General features: G+C 40.3%; 1 protein-coding gene across 1 annotated transcript; it reads left to right on the forward strand.

Annotated features, from left to right (window-relative positions):
- Positions 1-6,372: 6,372 nt before the first annotated feature.
- LOC132711438 (C-type lectin lectoxin-Phi1-like) lies at positions 6,373-11,343 on the forward strand. The gene is made up of 5 exons (XM_087873147.1): positions 6,373-6,427; positions 7,907-8,019; positions 8,948-9,094; positions 9,742-9,856; positions 11,194-11,343. The coding sequence occupies exons 1-5, from the start codon at positions 6,373-6,375 to the stop codon at positions 11,262-11,264; spliced, it is 501 nt and encodes a 166-aa protein (XP_087729273.1). The 3' UTR covers positions 11,265-11,343.
- Positions 11,344-18,780: the final 7,437 nt, after the last annotated feature.

Consider the following 18,780-nt stretch of genomic DNA (forward strand, 5'->3'; position numbering starts at 1 on the left):
GTTCAATTCAGCTGCGAGGACTAAGATCTCCTTGTTTAGCAATGTAAGGACTTAAGGGAACCCAACAGCAAAGAGCAGGGATGAACAATGATGGCCCTTTAATGACCTGTGGACTTCAATTCCCAGCATTCCTCCTAAGCCATTCAATTCCAGCATGGCTCGGGAATTCTGGGAGTTGAAGTCCATAGGTTGTAAAGAGGCCACCCCCAGTGAAGAGATTGGAGTAGGTAAAACATGGAAGGCAGTTGTACCCTGGAAGTCACTCCCCGTTGTAGGAAGATAGCACCCACCCTCTCCTAGGAAAATGAGATATTTTAGGAAATATTAAAAGGGCAGAATATTTCCCATAAAAGGGAGGCAGAAACTCAGCCCCCTCCCACACACTTTTGTCAATGGGCCATGAAGGCCTGGGCCAGTCTATTCTACATAACAAAGATCTACCTCCTTCAGGCAGAGCCATAGTAGGAATTGCCCAAAGCCCCTTCATTGCATCATCACCCAGCAAGGCTCAACCAAGCTTGGGACTCAAAAAGACAACCTACAAAGTTACCCCTGCATGGCCCCATGGAAGTCTGACAACCAATCAGAATACAAGCTCAAATTCAAAAACCCAGAGAGGGCATAAAACCCAGGCACCCTCAGCATCTCTTACCTTTTTTCCCCTCTTCACCCAAGATTTTCAAGCCATGTGATCCTGTCCACCATTAAAACCATCTTTCCAAGTAGCCACCGTGTTTCCAGTGTCTTTTCCCCCACTTGGAACTGAACCCAGAAGGACATTTCTTCCAACACCCGTAGTTAACAGCCACCACGTTTTTGAAGGACTTAGCTTTGTCTTCCACACAGAGGTCATATCTCCAGCGTCAGGGGTATGTCAGGGGTGTCATGGGAGGGCGAGTTATTTATTTAAGGGTATGGCTGCTCATCACAAAACACAACTTTGAGTAACTCACAACAACAATGAAAAACAGAGTAAAACCCAAAACCTGGTTCCTTAACCAACAATCTTCAGGCCATGAAGCCATACAAGCCATTGTATATATTAGGCTGTTGGTTTGAGCTCCGAGCTTGGCCATTTGGCTGCAAACGTTTCATCACCATTTGAGGAGACAACATCAATGCGTTTTGAGTTGAATATCTGGAGACCCCCAGATCTGGTATGTCCAGAATATTTCCACATAAAAGGTATGAGACTCCTGGGAAGGTGCTTGTGTGAGGCTCATATTTTAAATCGAAGAATTGCTAAACTTCCCAATGGACATGGGAAATTTATTTAGCAGTCTTGAATGTAGTGTTAGAAGAAAATTCTGGTCTGATCTGAGCCAGGATCACATAAGAATTACATTGGACATGCTACTCGAAGAGTTAGAAAAAATCTATTCAAGAGCATAGAAACAGCACTTGTGGTAGCTACCATGTGAGATACAGAGACTGGTAATATTTACAGGAAAGGTGAAAGTCCTTTATAGCAATAACCAATAGCACTTAGACATTCACTGCACCAAAGTGCTTTGCAGCCCCCTCTAAGCAGTTTACAGAGTCACCATGTTGCCCCAAACATTCTGGGTCCTCATTTTTCCATCTAATCAAAAGGAGGGTCAAAGACAGTATAGGAATAAATCTAATTGTGAGTTAAAATTCCACAATTATTAAAATTCTTCCCAGACTATCTTTTATGGAGATACTCAAGAATCCAAGTCATGGTTGACCCAAAGGTGATTTTCCAAAAGCAACTGAATTTTCTTGGTTTTTTAGAATAGAAATAGAATAACAGAGTTGGAAGGGACCTTGGGGGTCATCTAGTCCAACCCCCTGCCTAGGCAGGAAACCCTACACCACTTCAGACAAATGGTTATCCAACCTCTTCTTAAGAGGTTAAATAACCTCTTAAGGTTATCCAGTGTTGGAGCATTCACAACTTCTGGAGGCAAGTTGTTCTACTGATGAATTGTTCTAATGGTCAGGAAATTTCTTCTAAGTTGCTTCGCTCCTTGATTAGTTTCCACCAGTGGTGGGATTCAGCCAGTTTGCACCCCTTCAGGAGAACCGGTTGTTAACTTTCTGAGCAGTTTGGCAAACCGGTTGTTGGAAGAAAACATTAGGATAGAGAACCGGTTGTTAAATTACTTGAATCCCATCACTGGTTCCACCCATTGCTTCTTGTCCTGCCCTCAGGTGCTTTGGCGAATAGCTTGACTCCCTCTTCTTTGGGGCAGCCCCTGAGATGTTGGAACACTGATATCATGTCTCCCCTAGTCCTTCTCATCTCTTCATTAGACTAGAAATACCCAGTTCCTGTAACCGTTCATCATATATTTTAGCCTCCAGTCCCCTCATCATCTTGGCTGCTCTTCTCTGCACTCTTTCTAGAGTCTCCACATCTTTTTTACAGTGTGGCGACCAAAACTGAATGCAATATTCCAAGTTTTCTTTGAAAACATTTCTCATCCAAGCTGCTGCTGCTGCTTCTTCTTCCACTTCCACTTCCTCTTCCTCCTCCTCCTCCTCTTCTTCCTCTTCTCCTTCTCCAGAAGTGGGTCCCTTGGGAATCTCTCAAGTTTGGAGTGGAGGACAAGAGCAACTGTGTTTCCCAGCAGCTGACATTTCAAGCCCTTTGCTTTGGATTCAGGAACCCCCATATATATTTTTAATTGTTAAGAACATGACCTCATAGGAAAGTTCACCCTTTGTACTATGCCAAAAGGTCTCCTCCTATCAACCCTAAAGCTCTCTAAAAATCATGTCTCCTTAGAGTTGACCTGCATGGAGGGTGGAAGAGGATTCAATTGACAGCGATTGTGAACTGGAACAGTTCAGGCCCCGTGCTAGAACTAAGTATTTCTTGGTAGATAACAGAATAAAAGAATTGGAAGAGTCCTTGGAGGTCTTCTAGTCCAACCCCTGCTCAAGCAGGAGACCCTTGACCCTTCCAGACAAATGGTTGTCCAATCTCTTCTAAAATCTCCGGTGATGGAGTACCCATAACTTCTGGAGGGAAGCCATTCCATTGACTGATTGTCCTCACTGTCAGGAAATTTCTCTATAGTTCTAGGTTGGTTGTCTCCTTGATCAGTTTCCATCCATCCATTCCTTCTTGTCCTGCCTTCAGGTGCTTTGGACAATAGTTGACCCCCTCTTCTCTGTGACAGCCCCTCAAATATTGGAAGACTTCTATCATGTCATGCTGGTCCTTCTTTTTACTAGACTAGACACACCCAAACCATGCAACTGTTGTTTGTATGTTTTAGCCTCCAGCTCCTTAATCCTCTTTGTTGCTCTTCTCTGCACTCTTTCTAGATTCTCAACATCTGTTTTATATCATGGCAACCAAAACTGGATGCAATATTCCAAGTGTGGCCTTACCAAGCTCTTATAAAGTGGTACCCAAGAAGATCCTGATGCCAGGCCAGGCCAAACATTTCTGCAGTCCACTTATTCTCACCATGGTCAACCAGAGGTCTTAATGGGATAAAGTGGAATGCCAATGCATGCACACATGTATACAGAGAGAAAGATGCACACTCACAAAACACCATAAAGAAATAAAAACACTGTAAAAAGCAGATCCTGGTTATGATTTATTATCTTAGAGACTATTAATACCAAGATGATTATATGGTTATACTATTTTATGACATGCTGTTCTTGGTGGTTATATTATTTTATGACATGCTGTTCTTGGTCGTTTGGCCCCAAACCAGGATAATATAAAATAGAATAGAATTCTTTGTTGGCCAAGTGTGATTGGACACACAACAAATTTGTCTCTGGTGCATAAGCTCACAGTGTACATATAAAGAGCAAATCATAGGTCATAATCATAGATATTATGACAGGTCATATCAAGGTCATATTATGAGTGGTCATATCAAAGGAGGAAATTCTAGGATAAATTCAGTCCAAAACACAACTCATTTGCAATTTCTTTTTTTAAAATTATTTTTTAAAAATTTCATTCCAAGGTTAAAATACAAACTTCAACAGAAAAAAAGGAAACAAAAACAAAACAAAACCAGAAAAGATTAAAAAAAAATATGCCTGAAAAATAAATAATAATTAAAACCTGACCATACACATAAATTGTCTCTCTTAGTTAAATACTGATAAATACATTTCAACAATAATACCGTATTTTTTGGAGTAAAGACACACTTTTTCCCCCCAAAAAGAGGGTGAGAATCTGGGTGTATCTGTCAGATGAAATGTCTAACTCAAGTTCATCTTTCTCAAGTTCATGTTTCATCCTCCCCAGCAAGGGTTAATTTAATCTCACCATCCATAGTCCCACTTTACCTCTAAACTCCTCCCTCTGAGTATAAAAGGGACTCTCCCACGTGATCCTCAGGTAATTCTTGACATACATCTGTAAGAGAAAGACATAGGTCATAAAAGGTTGGGGTAGAACCATCAATCCTAACAGTATCTTATACTCCAAAGCCCTGCCCAGCTTCACAAACGGAGGTTTCTGAGGCTGAAAAAAGGATCAGAAATGAATCTTTAGAAAAAAAGCCGCCAAACAGAGCTTCAGGAAAAAAGCCTCAGAAATTGAAGCTCTGTTTCAGAGGCAAAAAAAAAAAGTTTTTTCTGAAATGGAGTTTTCAGAAGTTTCAGAGGCAGAAAAAAAAGCAAGGCACAGAGCTCACAACCAACAAACCTGTTGCTAAAATTCATCTCTGCGAACAGCTGATTGGTGGTATTCTGGGAGGCCGATCCACCCGCCAATCAGCTTTTTTCTTATTTTCCTCCCCAAAAACTAAGGGGCGTCTTATACTCAAAAAATACGGGAATTCCCCTCCCTTGCAAAACAGGCCTACAGTTTATAAACTTCTACAGCCCTCTTTGGCCAGCTAATTTGACCTATCCACTATTTACTCTTTAAAAAAAACATTAACAAGTAAAACAAACAACAAAATTAAACTTTAAAGCTCTCTGTTTACAATCTGTTCTTATAATTTACATGCAGTCAGTCCACAATGGCTTCTAATCTACCATAAACTGTTGCAATCATTATCCCTGATCTGTCCAGGATCAAACATCTTCGATGGATTCTTAATAATAAAATAATAAAAGTTGGAGATTTCCCAAGAAAACAGCTGAGTGATAGGTTTCTCTGTCCTTTGCAGGATGTGGGCGACACCTGCTTTCCAGAAATTTCCATCCTGTTTTGGATCCCCTTATCTTGCCGGGCAGGGTGTGAGCCTGTGAGTTGGGGTATATAAGCTGGAACACAGACCTTGGTGATCTAGAGGATTTCTCCTTCAGATTGGATCCCTCTTTGAAGGTGAGAGTCATAGATTAGAGAAATAAGGGTAACATGATGTAACGAGAGAGAGAGAGAGAGAGATTATAACATATTTGTACTTATAATTGCTGTGAAGAATATCAGAAGCTACTTCTTCCTATCTTTTCTCTTTTCTCTTTTTCTTTAGTCTCCCCACCCCCCTTTTGATCTTTCTTTCCTTTCTTTTGACTTCCTTACTTTATATTCATTTAGATTGGTTTTCAATGTTCTTGTTTAAAAGTTTCAATACCAAATAGCAATAGCTTCAGGGAACTTCGGCTCTCACAGCTATGCGTGTATGTCTCTTGCTCTGATTAAAAGGGTTTTCAACAAAATCAGGAGATCTCCAGATGCAAAAGCTTCACCCCCTTTTAAAGAATGCCTGTAGTTTGAAATTCTTCAACATCCCTTGCAAGAACTCCAGGACAAAAAGATAGAAGAGATAATTTATTTGACTGACGAGGCATCTTGGGTTATAAGCAACTGAAAGTCCTGTATCTCTCATAAGAGATCGATGGTTGGCATTGTGTGTGTTTATGTCTTTCTTTGTCCATTTTTGGCAGCCAAGGTGGTTCACTGGGTGGGTGGGTGAAAGGGAGGATTGCTTTTCTTGTCCACAGTAGAGATGAAGAGGAAAATCAAGACGGGGACCTTAAAACATGAATCCCTTCCATTTAGGCATTGAGTTCATTGGGGTTGAGGATTAGTTAAGGGTCCCTTCTCCAAATTCTTCTACCAGGTAGCCTGCTCTGACTTTACACCATCCATACGTCCTGGATCACCTCTGCTGTGACCCAGATCTTAATAGTCACAATGGGGGAAAACCAACTATGAGGGCCAGAAGTTCAGAACCAACATTTTGAGAATTACAGGCTGTGGTTCCTGGCAGAACGGGGGTCTCTACCAATTGCTCAGGATAGTATTGGGGAGGGGAGGGGGCTGCAATCCAGAGATGAACAGGTGGGTTTCATGGTTGAGACGAGTGCTCGGTTCTTCCTTCTGGGAAGGGACGCCCGAAAGGGGGTGGCCTGGCATTGTTGGAGGACATTCAAGGTTCTTCTCAACTTCTGTTTCCCTCCTCAGGTCTGGAGATGCTTCTCATCAGTTGCTTCATCTTTGGCCTTTTGGGCAGCCTTACCTGGGCAGGTAAGTTGTTGCCAGCAAAGTTGATATATCCCACCTCCATCCTGTTTCCCCCTGAGTCCCCATATATCTAGTCCTTGGCTTATTTTAATGTTTTATTCTTAATGGGGGAGCCTCTACTTCTAGCCATGATCCATTTAGACCAACCCAGAAAGGCATGGAGTTCCAGAAGGCCTCCGGGTCTCATTATGTGGACCCCAAATACTGGTACCTACAGGATGAGGCTGGCATCTGCCCACTAAAGAGGACCTGGGCATTTTACATCCCCTGGGACACATCTGGCCCCTCGGCTCTCTCTGTCTGGCCCACGTGAGGTCAGTCGGAAGTTACAAATCAAATGCAAATAAGTGTACGTCATGCACACAATGCGATGCACTGCTTTCATCTTGAAGGCAGCTTTTTATTTCCAGTTTGTGTATGTGGGTGCCTGCGTGCCTACAGACCTTCATAGCCCTGTGGTTTGGCCCTCCAGAACAGTCCCAGTTTCTTATGTGGCCCCTGGGGAAAACTGATTGCCCACTGAACCCAAGAGCCATCTCGGTGTCTCTCACTTCTGCTCTTGTTCTCTTGGCTTTCTCATTCTGTTTTTCTGTTTCTATTTCAAGTTTTTACTTTTATTGTTTTCTCAAAGTATGAAATACAAAGAAGAATGAAAATAGGAAATCGGGGGAAGGAAAAAGAGGGGGGGGACAGAAAATACGGGGTACAAGGGAAAAACAAAAAAAATGTTGACTTCCGACTCCTTTTAGCACAGTACAAAATAGCAACCTTACAGGCTCAGCTTTTAACTTCTACGCATTAGTATATAACTAGCCGTTTCTATAACAACAAATCTATCAAATCAGCCCCCAAAAAATTTAATCACAAGCACAAAATCCAGAAGTGATATTCAAATAAAAAACTTAATTAAACATATTCTCTTCTTTGAATAAAGCATTCAATTTAACCATTTCTGCTTTATCTTCCTTGCAGTGGGAATAGTATATATTTCTGTTTGCATTTTATAATCTTTATAAACTATCACCATTTATATTCATGAAATTCACTGTATTCTTATAGATTCTTTAACCTTAAAGGGGGAAAAAACTGTTTTATCCTTTTTAAAACTCTAAACTTTTCTTTAAGCTAATACATTTTTTCTTTACAATTTTCTCTTAACATACTTTCTAACACACTTTCAGTAATATTTTACAAGCTTTAGGAATGACTTAAGCATTAAATATAAAAGGAAAAAAATACATTTTCAAACCCACTTTACATTATGACTTTTTCAATTACAAATTTCAGACCGATAAAAATCCATCCTAATTCCAAATGACTCATTGGGTTTAAGTCACTCCTTCCAGCTTTTTTTCATGGAATAAAATCTTTTTCTTCTCTGGAATGTTTATTAAGTAGTTATAAAGGTCTCTTTTGCTCAAGGATTTCTCAGCCTTGTTATTGTCCTTGAAGAAAAAGTCCATTTTTATTCTGTTTTCCCAGCAGGTCCGCGTGGTCGGACTATCTGTCCTTCTGGCACCTTTGCCTATAAAGACGGAAGTGAGTGGAATTGCTTCAAATTCTATGAAGATCGGTTCACCTTTGAAGATGCTGAGGTAACTCACCTGAGTGGGAAGAATTCCCATTATTTTGGCCCAGTTTTTCCAAACTTCACGTCAAAATGTCATTCTTTGAATGAAGAGCACCTGCTGTATGATTCTCCTTTTTTTAAAAAAGGATAACGATAAAAGTCTACAAGAAAGAGTCAAGTAAAATATTTCAATAATTCTGTTGGATTCCCTTCAGTTTAATGGGATTAAAGGCATGGCTTCACTTCAATATCTGAGTGAAATTTGTCAAGGAAAGTAAAACTCGAATGAGACATCTAACTGCTACATTTAAATGGTATTAGTTATTGTGTGGTTTAACAAGTTGTGCAACTCGGCTATTGTCTTATCCATGTTGTGGGAACAAGGCCAACAATCATAGGGTTAACAGGTGTCCTCACTTAGCAACCATTCACAGTTATGACCGTAATGAAAAGGTATCTTTATGGCCAATCCTGATACTTATGGCAGTTGCAGTTACTTAGCAATTGCTTCACCAAATGACTGAATTGTCAAGCCCAATTGTGGACCTTCAAAAATTCAAGCCATGTTGTTCCAAAGTGGCCCCTTGTCTCTAAGAGTGTCCACACACAAACGCACACCTCCTTCCCTCTCCTCTTTCTCCCACACCTTGCTTTTATGTGCCACTTTTTCATGGATATCCCACCGCTGACACCACTCTCCTACCTCGCTCATAAGCCTGAGAGTCATCTTCCCCAATATATATTTCTCTTTATTTTTCCTTGTTGGGCAAGAGAGTCATGCTCGCATTTGCAGCTCCTCTTAGGAGAACTTCTACTGCAGGAACATAGCTGAGAGGACCTTGTCTGCCCAAACTGCAGGACTCCTGGGTTGGTAGACCTGGATAGTAGCAGACATGAGAGGGACAACATGGTTTGTTGGTGCTAAGATAATTTTGGTTCTTCTCTCTTTGCAGCAAGAGTGTCAGTTCAGATGGAAAGGCCATTTAGCATCTTTCAAATCAGACAAGCAGTCAAAATCCGTTGGTGCCTATGTCAATAAAGAAAGCATAGAACGTGGTAGTGTCTGGATTGGGCTCCGACGAGATGAAGGTTCTAGTGTGGTGAGTATTTGGTCCTCCTGTCTCTGAGCAATTAGCAGCTCTTTCCAAAGGGATGTTTCTTGAGTAGTGATTTACAACCTCCCTGAAAACTCCTTTGGATGAAGCCGGCACTTACTGCCCTCCCCCGCTCTTTCATTACTATTATTATTATTATTATTATTATTATTATTATTATTATTATTATTCCCGTTTATTCATTATGAGGGAGGCACGATCAGGTACAGGGGAGCTTCCACCCCCTCCCCTTCCTTCTCCTAAGAAGCGCCTGAGACCATTCCTCCTCTTCCTCTTCCTCCTCCTCCTCCCACACTCCCTTCCAATGCTGATGGTGTTTCCTAGATGGGTCATGACTCAAGGGCTCAGGTGTCCTTGCAGCCCCAGAGACCTTGGATTCCGGGCATAGCAAGAGCGATAGCAGTAGCAATAGCACTTGGACTTATATACTGCTTTATGTATCCAAAGAGTCTAACTGAGTCTCTGTAACAGGCGTGTGGTGCACGCTTGCACAAAAACCTATTTAACAGGACTTCCCCCTTTGAATTAAATTAAGCTAAATTTAGAATCGGAAAATCTCTCTCTCTCTCCCACTCCCCCTCCCTGTGTCCCCCACTCACCCACCTCAACATGTTTTATTTTGCATTGCACAGAGTACTGGATGGCGCTGGGTTGATGGATCGCGAGACACCTATAGAAAGTGGATGTATTATGAACCCAACAACTTGCCTCCTAATGAGTATTGCGTCTGTCTCCATCCTTCATCTGGTCAGTATGAAAAGCCTTCATACCTTAGGGTGGTCGGAGTTTGTATCTGTAATTCCAGGAAAGAAGGGGAGGGGAGGGGAGGGAAGACAGGAAAGGGGAGGGAAGGAAAAAAGGAAAGGGAAAAAGGGAAGGGAAAAAGGAGAGAGAATAAGGGAAGGGAAGGAAAAAAGGAAAGGGAAAAGGAAAGGAAAAAAGGGAAGAGAAAAAGGGAAGCAAAAAAGGGAAGCAAAAAAGAAAAGGGAAAAAAGAAAGGGAAAAGGAAGGGAGAAAATAGGGAAGGGGAGGGAAAGGATGGGAAGACAAGGAAGGGAAGACAGGAAGGGGAGGGAAGCAAAAAAGGAAAGGGAAAAAGGAAAGGGAAAAAGGAAGGGAAAGGAAGATAGGGAAGGGAATGGGAAAAGGGAAGGGAAGGAAAGGGGAGGGGAGGGGAGGAGAGTGGAGGGAAGGGAAGGGAAGGAAACGGAGATATCCATACAGATCTTGGGAATAATGCTCCTATTGAAGGAGACTTTTTTGGTGTGGCTGATTTAAAGTACTTATTGGAGAACCTTAAGAGGCAAAAGTTAGACATTTCTAGAGTGTCACAAAATGGTACTTCCTCATCTCAGCATTTGTCGCAGAGGCAACCTAGTCTAACTGCTTCTTTCTGCCATTTCAAAGCTGGAGAGGTTTGTGAATGCCTGATTTTCTTTCAGACATTGATATTTCCATGGCCACCCAGTTCAACCAAGGGGACTCTGAGTGGCAACAAAAATAAACATACAACCCAAAACATCAACTGTATTTCATCTTAAAAAGTAACCCAGATGTGCCAAAACTGTAATTTAAATACTTTAAGAAGCGTGGCCTTCAACTCCCAGAATCCCCCAAGCAGAGACCCAAATGCTTGAGGGAAGACCCTGGTCTTAACTGCCTTCATGAAAGAGTCGAGTCCGTTGTAGCTCAGCAGGAAGATTGTTCTAGAGCAGGGAGGCAGCCACCGACCCTTCCCAGATCCCATCAGGTGGCAATGCTTAGATGAGGGGAGCCTGCAGCATGGCCCCACCCCACCTGTAGCTGAGCTGGAAGTCGGAGTTAAGCTTGTCATCTGTTTGAAGTCTTTGTGTCACCACAGGAGATGCAAGTCCAGTCCTCTGGAGGTCTGCTGGCCCTTATCCAGAGCCAATTTACCTCTGACCGTTAGTTGGCTAGATTCTTGCGTGTTGGAGCTATTTGTACTTGACACCACCCGTGAGTGGACAGGCAGGTGTATTTGAGAAAAGATACTCTGCACACAGCCGAATCCTAAGCCATCTCAGGCTCTTAAGATGATCACCATTCGTGTTTCTTCCTTTCAGGGTACTTGGCTTGGAATGATCTAGATTGTGGCCACAAACTTTCATTTCTCTGCAAATGGAGACCCTCTTAAGCCAAGTCTGCAGATGGAGTTGGGGGGCTCCCCATTGATTGGAAAGCTGAGCTGAGATCTTGCAGTTCCATCTTCTTCATGTGCATGTTAGATGTAAATGCCTTATTCTCTAATGTGTAAATAGTGTATATAAGAATATCAAGAGTTAATTTATTCTATGGTCCCTAATGTATTCATGACTCATAACCCATCTTCATGACTCCACCCCCTATGTATATAAGGAGCTCCTCTCCACAAGCTCCCTGCTTCTATCTATGAATATTCAGCGAATATAGAATGCCTTTGTGTAAATAAAAGGAGTTATATTTGAACTCTTAATTCTTTAATAATTTATTGAGTCTGATCCAGAAAATATCGCAACAATCTGGTAGCAGAGGATGGTTGGATTGACTCAATAAGAACTTAAACATGTCTAAAAAAGATAGGCCCAACACCAGGGCATACAGCAAAGAAATGGAAGAAGATCAAGAAATAATAGATGAACAAAAAGAAAAGGAATTGAAAAGCAGTCCTCTCGGGTCTGAGATATTAAAACTGCTAAGACTCAAAGCAAAAATCAAAAACGTCATAAAAAGCGAAGGAATGACAAAAGGAAAAGAAATTCACACAAATGAAAATAAGGACTCGAAAACGGTGAGCGATTTACCTACAAATAAAATTACAACGAAAGAGAGAAACACTGATCCCGCGCAAAATTTTGAATGGCAGCCATCTTGTTCTCAACAAACTTCCAAGATGAGCGAAACTGAACCAATCAAAGGACAAAATTCAAAATCTCTGGCGCGAAAAGATCCTCTCGATGCTGAAAACGAAAAGGAAAGACTTTATAACTCAGAAAAACCAGACACGGAAATTGAAGAAACACCAACAGAGATACAAATAGAATCAGCAATAAAAACACTCTTTACTATATTTGGGCCAAAATTAAAAATCACCAGGGAATCGCCGAAGAAGCAAGCGAACAAATCGATGCCTCGAGACCTGCACGCCTCCACCCCAACTTCAAGAGCGACGACGCCAGAGCCCAGGGAACCTTGCCGATTCCTTCCTACTCCAAAAACAGAAGCAAGCGACATATCCAGAAAGAGAAAGAAAAGGACGATCGCAGTTACCAGGACACCAAAAACCGAGCCAGAGACCGACTCATCGGGAGAGGAGCCGAACGAGCAAGCGGCAATGGAGAGAACCTTCCACGACGGAGTCAAGGGCAGAATGAGCAGTGCGCATGCGCGAAGTCAGGAAAACAATCCAGGAAGATTTGAATTCGTAAAGGAACCACACAGACTCGTTGCTGACATCCCTACACCATTCTGCGAATTTCTACACTTGCAAGACCACGAACTGCCTCAGATTGTAAGTAATGGTCAAAATAACACAGGAAACTTACCTAGTGACTTCCCAAAGTTAAGAATTGATGGTATTAATCTACAAGAATGGTACCAGCAGCTTCAAGTTATTTTCATGAAAGAGAACTTATTATTTTTTATCACTAATCCTCCAAGAAGACCTTGGACTTTAAAAATAGATAGATTACACCATAGAGCCTTTTTTCTAATAATAGCCAGCATATCTCCTGCAATGTATTATAGCATCAAATCTAATCTGACTGTTTCAGAAATTGTTCAATATATGTTTAATTTATTCTACAGTGACAGTGTAGCCACTACAACAAGGATGTCCAAGGAATTCTTTTCATCTAGAGTAAAACCAGGGGTTTCTATAAGTGAGCATTTAATATGTTTAAACAAAATAAGGGCTGAACTGCATTTAAGGGGAGAAGTTATTTCAGACCAAACAATGAAAAGTGTTATTATTAACTCTCTTGACCCATCATGGGATAATTTCATGTCACATCTTGATACCATTAACTTAGGATATTTGTCAATAGAAAGTTTATCCAACAAATTGATAGCTGAAGACAATTCGAGAAAAAATCGATCTAACAATCACTCAGAACTTAGACCTGTTAGGAAAGTAGCTTTCCAAGAAAAATATAATGAAACATATAGATGCCATAATTGTGGGTCCAAAGAACATAACAGAAGAGATTGTCCCAGATTCTCAAAAGAAAGGCACAGACCAGAATACATGAACAAACACAATCATAGACAGTCTTCTATAGAAAGGCATAGATGTAGAAGCCCACCAAATTATAGAGAAAATAGAGGGGGCAGAGAAAACTTAAGAGATAAAAAATCTGGTTCACTAAATGGATTAAATAAACATGACAATACAAAATCCCAACAAAATGAAAATAATAATTGGCTCATCGATTCTGGGGCTACAAATCATACCACTAACAATAAAGATATACTGTCTTCTTTTACAGAAGATAAATTTGTAATAAAAGTAGCCAATCAAGAAAAGGTTCAAGTACTAGGCAGAGGAAATGTGATTTTATCTGGTTTAGGAAAAATAGAGGGGGTATTGTTAATACCCGAAATACCTCATAACATATTGAGTGCCATAAAACTAAGTAAAGACTCTGATATCAATATAACTTTCTCAAAGGGAGAAGCATTCCTAGAGAAAAATAAAAATAAAATAGGCACTGTGATAATTAAAGGGGGCTTGCCCTACCTCATAACAAAAGAAGAATGGTTACATAATATTGATTCAAATGTTAAAGAATGTATGGAAATAGATGATGAAAATGTTAGCAATAGTGACAATGATGATTGTATGATACCACATGATCAGAATGACGTACCCAACATAAAGAAACCAAAGATAGGTAAACCAATCCATGATGAGTGTGCTCACATCTTACATAGGAAGTTAGGCCATGCCAGTTTTCCTGTAGTACAAAAAATGACTGAACACGCAGAAGGTGTCAAAATAAAAAATTGTGAAAATTATTTGGAATGCTCAGTATGTAAGTCTACAAAACTAAAAACTAGCCCTAGACCAAAAAAATCTGCCAGATCAACTAACAAAATTTTTGATTTAGTACACATGGACCTAGTAGGACCACTTACTCCATCAATCACATATAAGAAACGTTATTTTCTAACAATAGTGGATGATTATAGTCGTTATGGTTTTGTTTACACATTGAAACATAAAGATGAGACTTTTCAAAAATTTAAGGAATTTTATAAGCGCATAGAAACACAGCATAATATTAGAATAAAGCAAATTATGACAGATAGAGGATGTGAATTTATGTCTAGAGAATTCTCTCAATGGCTAAAGGATAGAGGAATGCTACATTACACTTCCAGTCCATTTTCTGCATTCCAGAACGGAATTGCAGAGAGGAAAAATTCCACACTACAAACTATGATTAGATGTACATTAGAGGATGCTGGCTTAAGTAAACAATTTTGGTCAGAGGCATTACACTATTCAAATTATACACAAAATAGAACCTGGTCCAGTATTATAAATAAAACACCATACGAAGTAATGTATAATAGAAAACCAAAATTAGCACATATGCATATTTTTGGGGTCACTGCAGACGTACACATACCCAAACAATTGAGAAGAAAGGGAGAAAATGTATCCAGGAGACTTAGATTCATGGGATACGAAACTGGTACAAAAGGATATAGATTCATTGATGGCAATAATAAATTTATAGTTTCCAGAACAGCCGTGTTCCATGAACAGGCCAACTGGTCTAAATTACATTTAAATGAAATATTTCCTAATCAACACATAGAAACAAAATATCACAAGGAAGGAACTGTAGATAAACAAAGTACAAATAAACATGAAAATAAGACCAAAACCTGGACAAATAGCCAGTACAAAATAAAAACTGATACACTAACAAAAAAGGAAGCAAGATACATGCATGACAACAATAGTAAACCAGAAAGAACAATTAGGAACAACAGGAACAAAATGCCAGACAAATATAAAGATTACGTAATGAATGTAAATAATGAACCAATAACACCCAATACATACGAAGAAGTACTAAAACTTCCTCGTGAAGAAAAAGAGAAATGGGAACTAGCCATGAAAAAGGAAATGGAAAGTTTAAAAGGATTAAATGTATTCACTCCCACAATCGCACCTAAAGACAAAACTGTTATTGGTACTAGGTGGATATATAAGATTAAAAATTTGGAAGGAGGCAATAATCTGTACAAAGCTAGATTAGTTGCCCAAGGCTACGCACAAAAATACCCAGAGGACTATACAGACACATATTCTCCTACTGTGAGGACAGAGAGTGTCAAAACAGCTTTGGTGGTAGCATCAGCACTTAACCTTGATGTATTTCAATATGATATACAAACTGCATACCTACATGCAGAGTTAGATAAAGAAATCTATGTAAGGGCCCCTCACAGCCAATACACAAATAAAAATGAAACTTGGTTGTTAAACAAAAGCTTATATGGATTGAAACAATCCGGTAAAAGATGGTATGATTGTTTGGTAAAGGTGCTCAAGACTATGGGTTTTAGCGCCACATCTGCTGATAATTGTTTTTTTGTCAAAAGGGATAATGACTGTATAGAATTTGTATTGATTTATGTAGACGATATTTTATATATTGGAAAACACAAAGAAAGTAGAGAAATCTTTGTGAACAAGTTGAATGAACACTTTTCCCTAAAGTCTTTGGGTAAGGTAAATAAATATCTTGGTGTACAGATCAGCAAAACAAAAAAGGGTTTCCAACTTACTCAAAAAGATAAAATTGTAGAACTTCTAAACAAATGTAATTTAAATAATGCTAAGACATGTGATACTCCCATGCAGACTGACTTCCTCAGAAATACTGATGAATCATCTCCTGAATTTAAGGACAACACATTTTATAGATCAATCATAGGTTCACTTCTTTACATATCTAATTGGACTAGGCCAGATATAGCTTTACCACTTAATTTACTGTCCAGATATGTCAGTAAACCAACAATGTATCATTGGGAAGCTGTCAAAAGGATTTTGAGATACCTGAAAGGCACTTTAGATTTTTGTCTTATGTTAGAACCAAATGATAACAAGGAACCAAAACTCATATGTTATGCAGATGCGGATTGGGCAGGAGACACATCTTGCAGAAAAAGTACATCAGGTTATATTTTCTTTTTAAATGACTGTCCAATTTATTGGTATACCGGCAAACAAGAACTGGTATCTACTTCAACTACAGAAGCAGAATATGTCTGTTTATCCAAATCTGCCAATAACCTTGTGTGGTTTAATGACTTAATTTCAGAAGTTTGGAAGAAACCTATTTTACCTTTTATCATAAATGAGGATAACAAAGCAGCTATTGAAATCTCCAGATCTGATGCTATTGGACAAAGGTCCAGACATATAGATATTAAGTTTAAACATGTAAGACAATTATCCCAAGACGGTTTTATAAAAGCTGTGCATTGTGATACTTCTGAACAGATAGCTGATATTTTAACAAAGCCTTTACCATCCAAACAACATAAATATTTAACTTCTAAATTGCATGTATTGTATTGTCCTGAATCTGAATGTAATTGATATTGTATAAATAATCGGCATTTAGAGGGGGATTTGTTAGATGTAAATGCCTTATTCTCTAATGTGTAAATAGTGTATATAAGAATATCAAGAGTTAATTTATTCTATGGTCCCTAATGTATTCATGACTCATAACCCATCTTCATGACTCCACCCCCTATGTATATAAGGAGCTCCTCTCCACAAGCTCCCTGCTTCTATCTATGAATATTCAGCGAATATAGAATGCCTTTGTGTAAATAAAAGGAGTTATATTTGAACTCTTAATTCTTTAATAATTTATTGAGTCTGATCCAGAAAATATCGCAACAGTGCAAAACCTCTTTTCCACAAAGACCATCTGAAGGTCAAGCAGTTGGTTCCTCTCTGCCCTCTAGACTTGCTTCTCTTCCCCTCTTTCTGAAGAACTTGCCCCCTCCTTGATAATAAAGTCTATTGCTCTGCCCTTGTCTTGAGTTTGGCTTTTCTCTCCCAGGGGGTCCAGGGCCCCTCCCTGAATGAGCCTCAGAGGAAAGAGGGTGTTGTCTCTGCAGATGAGTTTCTGGTCACAAAACACACAATGCAACCTTATCAGCTCCTTTCCTGGGGTCCTTCTTGTCAGAGTTTCTTGCAAAAATCAAATCCAGAAGTACACGCAGCTAAATGATTCAGCTGGATTCATTAACTTCTTTATTTATATAATAACAGATAGTTGATTCTTCAGGCAGAACACAAGGCAGGAGAGAACAGTTAGTTTCATTTTAGATCTGAGCACAGAGCAGGCAAGTTTACACACTGGTTTCGGTTTCTCTGCACAGACTCAGAAGCTGCAGACTAAGATATGCCCTGGCTCCAGTCTCAGCTCCCAACTGGCTGACTTCGTTGCTATGCCTATTCATTGGCTGACCTTGTTACCAGGCCTCTATTCCAGTTCATGAATATACTCTGACACTTCTCTCCCACCTTTTTTCTCACAGGGAAATGTGAGATTAATGAGAGGAGAAATAGGGATTTGTGGAAATAACGTCCCCCTATAGAGAAAAGGATCCATGCAGGGTGGGTAGCTGGAGAATCCCTGAACCAAACCAGACCAAAAACTTTACCAGCAAAAGCGGAAGGAAAGAAATGCATTCAGGATGCCCGTATTCTGGTTCATTGGCACCTCCTGCAGGGTCTGGGGAGCCAGAGGTTGTGTGTCTTCTAGGGTGTTTGAGCTGAGACTAGGAGAGTACATCATCAATGCTGCATCAAACCACCAAGCTCAGAGAGCACCAAGAATGCTACAGACAGATCATTGTGCAAAGAAGATACCTGCATGGGGTTTTGTTTGGGGGGGGGGGAAGGGGGCAAGGGAAGGGAATATGCTACTCAAACTCCCAAAAACTAGAACAGGAGCAACCACATGTTCTAGGTTGAAATTTCACTCTTTTCATATCTTTGGTTTCCTGGTCTTCCTTTGACGTTGGGCATGGGCTGTGGTATCTCATGCATGGAGTTCAATACTTCAATCAGAATAAAGCTGGAAGGGACCTTGGGTGTCTTCTAATCCAACCCCCCACTCAAGCAGGAGACCCTACACAATTTGAGAGAAGTGGCTGTCCGATCACCTTCCCAGTTTCTGCAATGGGCTTAGGGTGGCCTTGGACTGTTCTTCCTACATTCATCTTGTGGACTTAGTCTGACTTCCCACAACTTCTGACTTGCTCAGCAAATTGCTTGGGGTCCGGCTTCCTTGAGCAGACCTGTCCTGGGTCTTCTGGGTCTGAACCAGGCTCTGTTCAGGGTGGACCAGAGACCGTTGGAGAGGTGATATGATAGCAGTGTTCCAATATCTCAGGGGCTGCCATGAAGAAGACGGGGTCAGCCTCTTCTCCAAAGCACCAGCTTCTCATCCAGGAAGCTTCTTCAGTTCTGAGTGGATGGTGGGGAACGAGCTGTCTGAACTGGAGAAGCTTCTTGGATGAGAAGTGAAACATCTTCAAGGAAAAATAAAGTCTAGTTGCCTTTTGAAAAAGCACCTTTGGGACACCCATAACCTGGATGACTGAGAGTCTCCACAGACATCATCCTT

Source organism: Pantherophis guttatus, chromosome 7 (assembly GCF_059756535.1).
Source record: "Pantherophis guttatus breed Tessera chromosome 7, ASM5975653v1, whole genome shotgun sequence".
In the NCBI taxonomy this organism is placed as follows: domain Eukaryota; kingdom Metazoa; phylum Chordata; class Lepidosauria; order Squamata; family Colubridae; genus Pantherophis; species Pantherophis guttatus.